Source organism: Trachemys scripta, chromosome 10 (assembly GCF_013100865.1).
Source record: "Trachemys scripta elegans isolate TJP31775 chromosome 10, CAS_Tse_1.0, whole genome shotgun sequence".
NCBI lineage: Eukaryota > Metazoa > Chordata > Testudines > Emydidae > Trachemys > Trachemys scripta.
In genome coordinates this window covers 61,566,898-61,579,038 of record NC_048307.1, presented here as the reverse complement: position 1 = coordinate 61,579,038, position 12,141 = coordinate 61,566,898, and the positions used below count along the sequence as shown (strand labels likewise).

General features: G+C 40.7%; 1 protein-coding gene across 1 annotated transcript in view; it reads left to right on the top strand.

Annotated features, from left to right (window-relative positions):
• Positions 1-12,141, top strand: part of UNC13C (unc-13 homolog C) — a 398,557-nt gene that overhangs the window by 254,267 nt on the left and 132,149 nt on the right. The window contains exon 19 of the mRNA XM_034783191.1: positions 10,055-10,140. Within this exon, the coding sequence (XP_034639082.1) occupies positions 10,055-10,140 (86 nt within the window). The remainder of the gene's footprint in view (positions 1-10,054; positions 10,141-12,141) is intronic.

The following is a 12,141-nucleotide window of genomic DNA, read 5'->3' as shown; positions in this document are numbered from 1 at the left end:
TGTGAAAAATTGATGTAAGTTTCCATTCTAGATCAGCCCTATTTTTTTTTTTTTTACTAGTATATAAAGTATCCCAGAAAGGGAAGGATGCCAAAACGAAACATCTAGTCTAAATCCCCAAACCAAGCATTTTAGGTGTTTCTTCTTTGGAAGAAAAAGCCCCAGGAGCATGTACACTCCGTACCTGAGAATTGAAAGGCAACGTTATTTTTTTACTACGATTCACTAACAGAAATAAAAGTAGATTCTATGTAGCAAATAAACAAATAATAAAGTTAACTTTAGCAGTTACTGCTAAAGAAGATTACCTGGCAGAAATTTCTGTGATGATTGAAGATGGTGATTGTTTCCCATTGTATAGGAGATTCATATGGGGAGAGGGCTGTTGGCTCTGACTATGCACAGCATCCCATAGAGACTCCACCCATCTCAGGAGACTCCACCCATCTCAGGAGTCTTAAATTTTTCCATACTGTGGAACCGACCTGTAGCGGGGCAGTAACCCCACTCTTGCCCGGAGGGGTTAAAACCAGCCCTGGAGAGGGCTGTGGCTGGGGAAAGGCTGATTGGGGAAACAGCCTCAGCTGGAGCCACACCTCAATCAGGTTGCAGTTGGCCCTATAAAAGGGCTGCTAGGCTGGAGCTAAGAGTCTCTCTCTAGCTGTTGAGAGGGATGGGCCTAGACTGGAGCAGGGCTGGGGAAAGGCCAGAGGAGCTGGGGAGCTGCGGCTTGGAAAACCCCCCAGGCTGCAGCCTTGCTAAAGGCCAGAAAAGATACCGGGGTTGCAGAGGGAAGCCCAAGAGTAGGCAGAGGCAGCAGGTTCAAACCCTCCTTGCGGATGATGAGTGGCAATTATACTGCAGTCCGCCCCAGTGAGCAGGGGCTAGATGGTGACTGGCAGTAGCCAAAGACTGAGGCGAGGTGGGGTTATGGGGGTTGGCGGTTCCCCGGGGAGGGGAGACCCAGCGAGACTGCAGGGTACTGCAGGGGGCAGAACCCTGAGAGAAGGGGCACTGGGGTCCGGGAGGGACACGGGGGCCAGCAACAGGTGAGACATCGGCCAACAGAGGGCGCTCCAAGGTTGGATGAGCTAATTCCCTGCACAACCAGCAGGAGGCGCCGCAGCGGTGAGTCATCGCTTGCTACACCACCTTAGATAGGATTCCCAGGATCAGGAGCAAGCAGCAAATTCCCTGGGAGCATGGCATAGTTGAAGCCTTGCTGCCATAGAACCTGGGAGTCCAAGGGGCCTAGGATCTGGTGCCAAAACGCAGGTCTGAATAGGGATAGCCCTGCCATCCAGCAGATCCAAATCATCCCTTCCAATGGAGTTTCTTTTCTCCTGGCCCCTTATATGAACAAAGTGTAGAAAAAAAACAAATAGTTCTACAGTGGTACAAAGTGATTCAGACTCATGTGTGTTTGTGATAGAGCAGTGTTTCCCAAACTTGGGACGCCGCTTGTGTAGGGAAAGCCCCTGGTGGGCCAGGCCGGTTTGTTTACCTGCCGTGTCCGCAGGTCTGGCCAATTGCGGCTCCCACTGGCCGCAGTTCACTGCTCCAGGCCAATGGGCGCTGCTGGAAGCGGCGGCCAGTATGTCCCTCGGCCCGCTGTGATAGAGAATTGAGATATGGATGGAATATTAGAATGGCTAGTCAGGAGTCTGAAAAAAAACACCCCCCCAACCGACATAAGTTTCATCAACAGAAGTGCTGGTGTGCACAGCTCTATGTGGGCAGGAGACGCTCTCCTGCCAACATAGCTACCACCACTCATTGGGGGTGGTTTAATTATGCCAGCAGGAGAGCTCTCTCCCGCCAGCATAGAGCGGCTACACAGGAGACCTTACAGCGGCATAGCCATAACAGTACAACTGTGCCACTGTAAGGTCCGTGGTGTAGGCATAGCCATAGCCAGATTGGCTGAAAGGTTTGCAGGTTTTTCAGTGAGCCTTTGGGAGAGTTTCTTCAATCCAGCCTAAGTGAATCTGATTTAGAAGTTTGGTACCTAAGCTAGGAAAAAGTGTAACTGAAAGAATTTCACTTTGAGTTGTTGGGGTCATTAAAGCCAAAATTCAAATCAGAATGGAACAAAAAAGCCCCACAAAAATAGATTTTAATGAATATCTCTGCAAATCGTAACCATCCACTAATAGCACTGCTGAGCCTATGAACACAAGAGGCTGAGACTCCCAACAAATATCCAGTTATCTAGTGGCAGAGTTCTCCCTTTTTTTCCAATGAAGTTGCAATTATATTTTATTCCAGAATTGATGGATTACCAGAGCCCTACATACTCCTAGGGAAATGAATATGCAAAAATAAATAAAATAGAAATTTTCAAAAAGAACATTTCAATTTGTTCACATTGATTTAAGAGAATGTTAAATTGTTTCATTTTGAAAATATCAAATTTCATTACGATATTGTTAAAACATTGTTTGAATAAGATAGAAACTTGTTGACAATATTAAAATATAGAATATTAATTCAATATAAAGCAATATATAAATACACTTAAAAGTAATAGTATAATGTAAATCAAAATGAAATGATAGTCAAAACCTTTCATTTTGTCATTATCACAATGAAACCTGTCCACTTAATCAAAATCAAACAAGAAAGTCTAAATGAATCAAATTTTGCCAGAATTAACATGGTCAAACTAAATGTTTAATTTTCGATGAAGCTACATTTTCTAACAGAAAACTGTTCTATCAAAACAAAGTTTGACTAGCTCCATTAGGCACTCAACTGCCATTGACCATCATTGGAACTTAGGCACCTAACTGACTTTTGTGTCTTTGAAAAAAAATCTCCTTCTTCTTTTCAGTTACAGCTGAATATATAGCTCTTAAATGTAGATTCGCAATGCAAGTGTAAAAATAAGAGTTAATTTTTAAATCAGATGACTGAATTTTATGTGAGCTGGTCAAAGAGCAGAGTGTTTGATATTGCTTGTGTCCTCTGAGTCACAACAGATCAAAATAGTTTAGTATGTTAACATCTTCAGTTGTTTTCTGTTGCATGAATGAAGTATATGTGATAGCTTTGGCAGGATGTTTATACTGATGGCTTTGTGTTTATATTTGGGTTTTATCTGAACATTTAAGAATACTTCAGCACACCTTCCACAAGAAAGCTTGCTGTGAAATATACAGTATATGAACAAATAAGCTACCAAAGATGATATTGCACACAAGAAGAGTGAATGAATGAAAAGAGCCAGAATCCCTGAGGCCAGTGAAATATTTGTTCACTGTTTGCTTAAAAGAGGGGTAGTATTAAACAACCATGGAAACATGTATTGAACGGTTTACCCTCTACAGCTGATGTTTCATGTTAAATTGACTTAGTACTACAAAGAACATGAATCCAAACGTCAAATAGGTACCCAGAGGTATTTTTTTTATTAACTAAGTCCAGCACTAAAGAAGAATGTAATTTGTCCTGTTTCTTAACATATTAGGACTTGACTGAACTCAATAGGAGTTTTTCCATTGCCTCCAGTGGGAGCAGGGTTGGGCCTGTGGCCTAAATTTTCAAAAGCATGTGCTGATATTGGACACCTTCATTTTTGGGAATCCAAACTCGGTTTTGGGAATGGAAGTTAGTGGAAGCTGTGGATGCTCAGGCCCTTCAAAAATCTTGCCTGTTTAGGCATCTAAAAGTGGAGATACTCAGATCCAATGACTGCATTTGAAAATTTTGCCTCACAGACGTTGCCTCAGTTTATGTTGACTTTCATGTACTTCCCATTGTCCTGACTGAGAGTCCTTGCCTGCAGTTTGTGGCCTCATGGTTGCTCATTTAAAGTACATCACAAATGACAGAGGTAGTGAAACTCCCCCCTTTAGTATTAGTCAAATATTTATACTGATTATAGTGACATTAATATGCCATATTTAGTGGTCTGTTTCCATGCTAATCCTTGTTTTGATTGATTCAGTAATTTCAACTGTATAATTTGTACAGACTCGACATTCAGAAATACATTCTCAATTTAGATACAGTTTTATCTAGGGGGAAAAATTTTCTTGCATCTAATATTAGTTTTCTCTGAGTCTCAAATTTATTTTTTTGCTTCCTATCTTAAAGGGTCTCACTTAAATGAAAAACGTTTAAAGGCTCATCAGGCAATTATTCCAACAGTGCTTGACACATGTTCCTAAAAGTCAGCTGAAATTGCCAACTTGTTTTTTGAAATTCTGAAGAGTGACTATTCTCTATAAAAGATTTTTCCTAATGCTGCTTTTTGGGATGGGATAGCTCAGTGGTTTGAGCATTGGCCTGCTAAACCCAGGGTTGTGAGGGGTCCATTTAGGGATCGGGGGCAAAAATCTGTCTGGGGATTGGTCCTGCTTTGAGCAGGGAGTTGGACTAGATGACCTCCTGATGTCCCTTCCAACCCTGATCTTCTATGATTTCAGCACATTCCATGAACTTTTAGATTACCTCAAATCCCATAGACGTCAGTAGGAATTTAAATTTTAATTTAAATCTTAGCAGCTTCACTCACATTATATCTTACATGAAAGACACGATGCAGTGTGAATGGAATACCGCTGCCCAAAACCTCTGATTTCAATGGAATTATCTGTATTTACATTTACATCATAATCATTTTCTTTTACTATTATGATTCCATTGAAGCTAATTAGTGCATATTATAGTACCAATGTTCTTAACTCTGCAAAACTACAGTAAGATGGAAGAGCATGTTTAAGCATAATAAAAATATGGAGCTAGGTTCAATGCTGCAGATTCAGGGGGTGCAAATTATACTATCCTGCCACCTGTGAGAACAGCTGTACCCAAGGAGATTTTCATTCCTGAGGCAGGAGAGTTCGTCCCACATGAGAAACCCTGCTTTAAATGCCATCTATAAGAGTCTGACCAGTGGAGAATACCCAGGAGATTCATTGAATCAGTCAATACATCTCCCAAACCATCTGGCCCTTCTCCCTTCTATACAAAAACCCTGCCCACTTTCAGGATTTTATCAGGCATCTCCAGACCCAGTAGCATAGGAGGAGTTGTGGGATGTTTGAACTGCTGCTTTCTTTGTTCAAGCCCAAAACAGCTTTCCACCTTGGAGCCCACAGCAAATTTCCACCAGCATGAATGGCAGGATCCAAAGGAATACCGGGCAGACTATGGAGATATTACATGGTAAAAAATACTAGTTCATATTCTAACCATATGCTCAGAGCCTTAACATATAGGTGAGCATATCAACAAGGAGAATAAATACCACATACCATCCTTGCAAAAGGATTTCAAGCCTTTGCAATGTAAATAGGAAAAATTAATACTTACAGTCACATTGTTAAACTTCAGGAAGATTGTGCCATTATAACACCTCTATTGGGTTTTCCCCCTTCTCTTTATGAGACTTCATTGCCATTAACAGATTAGCTTTTACCAACATTTATCACACTTGTAGCATCAGGGGTATGACCATTATTTTCCATAGTACATGGAAGAACATCCTATGATATTTCAGATACCATATGTGTGGTACATATTGCTAATGCTGAATATTTTATGGCAGCTACAATGACACTGAACACAGAAAGTAAACGTAAAAGCTATTGTAAAATACATTTAAGGTTCTGCCTTAAACCCAGGAAAGCAAGAGACCATGTAAGGTTGTCCCTTTGTCTTAAACTCACTTTTCAGTATTTACTGAAGTTATGGCAGCATGTATGATAGGATTGTAATCCCCACAACATCAAGATACTGTATTGTTGGCTTTAAATCACAGTATTCTTGCTTTTCCTGAGTTTGTTAGGCATTAGTAATCACTTAAACATTTAGTGGTTTAATTCAAGTTTACCCAGTTTCCATGTTCAGTAAACATAATCCAGGCATTCTGAGGTTTTCTTCATCCTTTCCTCTTCTTTAAACTGGTCACATCATTGACTAATCTGTCACCCTCCCTCTCTGCTCAACCCACTTAGACCTTTACTCACTTGTACTGGATTATTTTTTCCTTACCCCATCTCACCCAAATCTTGTTCCCCTATGAATACAACCAGATGTGGCTGAGCCTTTGAATCTTGATTGAGTAACTTCCCATTATCCTGACGACTGCTTCCTTTTGTGCCCCACTTTCCATCCCATTCCTCATAATTAGGGTCTTATCAAATTAATGGCTATGAAAAACACATCACGGACCATGAAATCTGGTCTTTTATGTGCTCTTGCCCTATACTATACAGGATTTCACAGAAGAGACCAGTGTTTCTCAAATCAGGAGTCCTGACCCAAAAGGGAACTGCAGGGGGGTCACGAGGTTATTTTAGGGGGGAGTCATAATATTGCCAGCCTTACTTATGCGCTGCCTTCAGAGCTGGGTGGTCGGAGAGTGGTGGCTGTTGGCCGGGCACCCAGCTCTGAAAGGCAGCACCCCGCTAGCAACAGAACAGAAGTAAGGGTGGCAATACCATGCCATTCCACCATTACTTCTGCACTGCTGCCTTCAGAGCTGGGCAGCCGGAAAGTGGTGGCTGCTGACTGAGGGCAGCACCTTGCCAGCAGCAGCACAGAAGTTAGGGTGGAAATACGACGCTGTGCCATCCTTACTTCTGTGCTTCTGCTGGTGGCAGCTCTACCTTCAGAGCTGGGCTCTCGGCCAGCAGCTGCCCAGCTCTGAAGGCAGCACTGCCGCAGTGCCGCCAACAGCAGCTCAGAAGTAAAGGTAGCAGTACCGCAACCCCCCTACAATAACCTTGTGATCCCCCCACACACTCTTTTTTGGGACAGAACTCCTACAATTACAGTACCCTACAATTTCAGATTTATATAGCTGAAATCATGACATATAGGATTTTAAAAATCCTATGACTGTGAAATGGATCATGAATTTGGTAGGACCCTACTCATAACCCTACAAGCCTCCATACCTACCTTTGCTGAAATTCCACTGTGTCCAATAGCAAGTCTGGCATTTTCTTCTGAGTCATCTGTTGTCTTTAAATCTTATGTACTGGGTCAGGAGCACCCCAGCAAGAACGGCATGGGAGGATCCAAAGAGGTCTGATATGTGAAGAGAACAGCCTGGCCAGCTGAAACCGTTTGACCTGCTGAGAGCCCATGCTGAGTTCTGAGAGCTGGGGAGGAAGATTCTTTCTGATCTAAATCTTTCCAGAAATTTAGATTTATGCTAGGTTTCAGCCTTTCATAATTGTTTAGTGATTGGGCGATACCCCTCCAAACTCTTAAGACTATTATTCAGTATTTATGATTGATTTTCTATAACCCTGCACTTTCGGGTTGTGTCACAGGAGTCTGCTTACCCCAAGTGCGCCACCTTCTGGTCACTCTGGGGATTAGCTGATTCCAGGTCAGATACCTCCTTTCCACATGCTCCGCCTTCTTTCTGGCTCTCAATTAGGCAAGCGCCCTGTGTTCATGCCTTAGCCCTCCGGCCAGGTCACATGTCCTCCCCTTCTGGGTTATCAAAGGATCTTCTTATGAATGGAGTCAAGCAGTCTTCGCATACACTGCCTATCTGGTGCCACTTCCCCAATGGCCAGTACGGGAATGCAGGCCTACCCTCTACTCCGGGTTCCAGCTCAGGGACCCTCTAATCAGCAGAGAAAGTCTGGTCCATGCTGAACCTTATTTGCTTTTCTCTGATGCTTTCCTAATCTTCTGGCTCCGCCCTTCTCTGGGTTTGCCAGCCTCAAAACTCCATCCTCCCAGGGAGTAACTTTAGGCTACTTGCTTTTATAGCCCCAAAGACACCTCTGTTCTTATGGTGAATAACTACAGACTACTTTCCTGCAGCCTATCTCTCCTGCCAACTTCCTGTCTTTATAGCCCAGTTGTTCCTCCTCACCTGGGCTCCCTCATTATTCACTCAGAGGATTATTTAAACCCTGATTCCCCTCAGCTGTGGCCTGTCTGGTTAATAAGCCCCCTTCTTACTCTACATTAACCCCTTCAGGGCAAGTGTGGGGTGAATGCACACTAAAACAGTAGCTAACTGCAGTTATAATTATTATTTTATATTTATCCAACCTACTTATCTAAATGTAGACATGGAAGGATTAGCTTTTTATCAGTAAATGTGGGTAAACATTAATTTCACTGTACACACTCAAATCAATGAAAAAATATTGCCATTGATAACCAAAATTTACCTAAAAGTGAAGTAAGAAAAATGCTACTTGAGAATTTTGGCATGTGATTCTGACAATTTGTGTTTTAATGGTTATAAAGTTTTAAGTTTTTGAATCTCAGTGTCCACTGTCATTAAATAATTATTCTCAGCTCTGCATTGTCTGATCTCCATAACTTCCCACAGCTGTGAAAATTTAAATCAATAACAAAATTGAAAAAATGCTTAAAAACAAACATCACTGATATCCATTGAAATTATTTAAAAAAAATTAATTCTGACAAGTCTATCTAAATGTAAACAATGAAAAATCTATACCCAAGTTTTTAACTTCCTTTGCAATAATTGGTGGAAAAGAGAGTAGAAAAATGATTGAGTTTTGCATTCCATTTCAGAAACTGTAAATTACACAGAAGTTGACTACCAATGGCATTCTTACAATGACTATCCATTTCTCTGTAAACTGAGTATTTGAAAAATATAGATTCAAATCATATGCAACATACAGCAATACCTCCATTTAAATGAGTTAGTTTTCACCCATAATAATTTATATGTGCATAAGCACATTTAGCAGCAGAAGATAATTCTTACTTATTACTCAAAGATGGTCCTATGTAATGAATCTTGTTAATACATTGTTTCTGGGTAATGGGTTTTGCAGTATAAGATATTTATAATTGGTATGAATCATTGTACATTAATAAACAGGATAAAGAATGTAGAGACTGCACAGCAAGTTGGTGAAATATACAAGGTTATTTTCTTGTGGCAACATAATTTATTGAATGACATAATTTATTGAATGACAGAATAATGCAAATAAATCAGCTCCTCATTGCTATTACAAATGAGTGAAAACAATTTGTTTACATAGGCCAATCACCACTGTATGTTTCTCTCTCTCTCTGAGTACAGTGAGATTGCGTAATGAATGTTCATGATAGTGAATGGTAGCAGTAAATGTTGAGAAATTCCGCTTGTTTACTTATGGCCATCACTAGTGTAATGTGATTCCTAACAAAGGTGATAGAATTTGGCCTATAATTGTTGTTTTTATGGTGAAAAGTTGGCATGTTTCTCTGAATCTCTTATGTACCTATACACTCCATTACATTTAGCATTAACAGAAAGTCCCATTTATCAAGTTAAATTTATGTTCCAGACTCCCAAATCTCTAATTTTTGGGCCATGAATTGCCCTGGCTCCATTCCCTGAACTCCCTTTGATATTGATATGAGTTCCACATTCAGAATAAGAGCAGGACATTTACGCACACATACAAACCCCTTTTTTTAACCTGGTACAAAACACACAGTGGCTGTTGTTAAAAAGTCAGATTTTGCCAACAGCTACTGCACAATGGTAATTGAGGTAGCATGTTTTTTCCTTTCTTTTTCCTTACTTACTTTGCACTTAAATGTGTGCAAATATTGACTTCTTAATGGCAACCACTGTATAAACAGATTATTTTCAAAGAGCATATTAAACATGAGATGAGTAGTAAAAGCTTTAACTAATGGTACAGTCTTTTCACCTATCTTACTGCACTTTACTTGTTTCTTCTATGTCTTCAGATTACCAGTAGTGCTGCATGGAGTTAGGAACAGTAGTGTGGTCCAGGGGCCAATCCCCTCCCTGGTATAACTCATTGGAAATCAGGGGATTTACATCAAAGATGGACCTCATTTCATGTACTGTTATATAATTGGTACAGAACATACTTGATTATTACAGTTATTCTGACAGTAGCACATATCTGAAGGCTGATCTTCCTACATGGTTAGCATAATTGTACAAAACAGAAAATATAGTGAAGTGCATGCTTTCAGTGTGATTTTATACAAAAATATTTGCATTTCTGCTGTACAGCTGTTAATATAATTTCTAGCAGCAGGTGAACTGATGTAATGTGATTGATTTCAGGTTCCCTCAAGAGCTGAACATGGGAAAAGTCAGTGCTGAAATCATGTGGACTCTGTTTGCCCAGGATATGAAGTATGCTCTGGAAGGTAATTAGTGCAAACTATTCATTAGACTAGAGAGCTCCCCCAGATTGGTTTCCAGCACAAATCACACCTGGCATCAAATGTCTGGAGGTGTTAACAGTTTTCACTTTCATAATATTTTTCCTGGTTTAGTGAAATGGAGAACTCAGACATATGGTTGTAAAAGAGGAGGGTGGTAGCCCCAGGTGTAGAAGGCAGCCAGAAAATGAGCATGGAATTGTGAATGGAAGAATAAGACAAAATAAATATTAAGGGTGAAAGGGTATATGGCATGAAAGATGGAGTGGTAGAAAAAGACCTTGGGCAAGTCACTTCACCATTGTAAAATGGAAATACTACTACCTACCCAAATTTGAAGTTTTAAATCACTAATGTCTAACATACTTGGTGAAAGGAATTGTAAACATTCAAAGACTTGTTATAAATATTACTTTAAAATGTTAACATACCCATAAAATGTAACCCAAAAGATTTTTAAAGCATAAAATGATGGAGAAAATGAGTTAAAATAACCAATACTTATTTTCTATTATTTAAAGATTTCATTATATTCATCTTCTAAGTAAAACCAAACAAACTCAACAACAGAATCAAATATAGTTTTCCCTACATTCTTTAGGAAAGCATTCAGTTTAGGCAAGGCAAAAGTAAATACAACATAAATATTTTTTTCTATAACAGACTCGCTCCAAAGATAATCCATATAAAACAATATTTGTAACAAGAACTAAGTAAAAAAGAAAAGGCTGAGAATTCAAAAATACATACAGTCTGCTCAGGAGAAGAAAATCAATCAATATTCCTAAACTATGCTCAAAAGTCCCTGTAGCCTTATTAGGACACCACGAGAGACCTAGGAGTAAGAGGTAGTTTTCAGAGTTTCTAGTGTATTTGTTTCATACTGTCAGAGACTTGTTATCTCACAAGCTGAACTCTACAACTTTCAGCCTTCATTTAAGCATGTTAGAGATTGGAATGGTAGCTCCATTCGACCCACGGGAGAAAGGAAAGAAGAATTTGTCTCTACATAAGACACAAAGAGTTCAGTTCCAAAGTATCTTTGTAGGTAAATGCATACTAAATGTATGGTACTAAAAGGCTGACTGTCAAAACTACATTTGTTTGGAAAAACTTGGTTTTTTCTACTGTACAATAATACCTGGTGAAACAAACTGTTTGACTCCATTACTTGTGCAGCCTTGATGAACTGGTAGTTAAGCACTGGAACAAATTACCTAGGGAAGTTGTGGAATCTCCTTCATTGGAGGTTTGTAAGAAGAGGTTAGACAAACATCTGTCAGGGATGGTCTAGACCAATGGTTCTCAAACTTTAGCAACCTGGGGACCTCCATTTTGATTTACAATTTTTCGCAGACCCCCAAGCTTGCTTCTAATTTTCCCTGGAGGTGCTCAACCCCCGCTCAGCCCCAGACCCCATCCCCCCTCCACCCCTTCTCCCAAGGCCCCACCCCCACCCGGCCTCTTTCTTCCACCTCCCCCGAGCACACCCCATCCCCACTCCAACCCCTCCCTCTCAATGCCTCTGGCATACCACGGAACAGCTGTGCAGCAGCATGCAGGAGGCCCTGAGAGGGAGGGGGAGGAGTTGATCAGTGGGGCTGGCGGCCCCGGACATGACTCACGGATCCCCTGGAGTACCCTCATGGATGCCCGTTTGAGAACTGCTGGTCTAGACACTACTTAGTCCTGCCTCCGTGCAGAGGACAGGACTAGATGACCTATTGAGGTCCCTTCCAGTCCTATGATTCTATGAACTTTCTCCCCAAAAGGAAAAAGAAAAGAAATGATGGCCTGTCACAGGAAGCAATTATAAATCTTTGATAGGATAACGAGTCTTGTGGCTAAGGGAGAAGCTGTGGATGTGGTATACCTAGACTTTAGTAAGGCATTTGATCCGGTCTCGCATGATATTCTTATCGATAAACTAGGCAAATACAATTTAGATGAGGCTACTATAAGGTGGGTGCATAACTGGCTGGATAA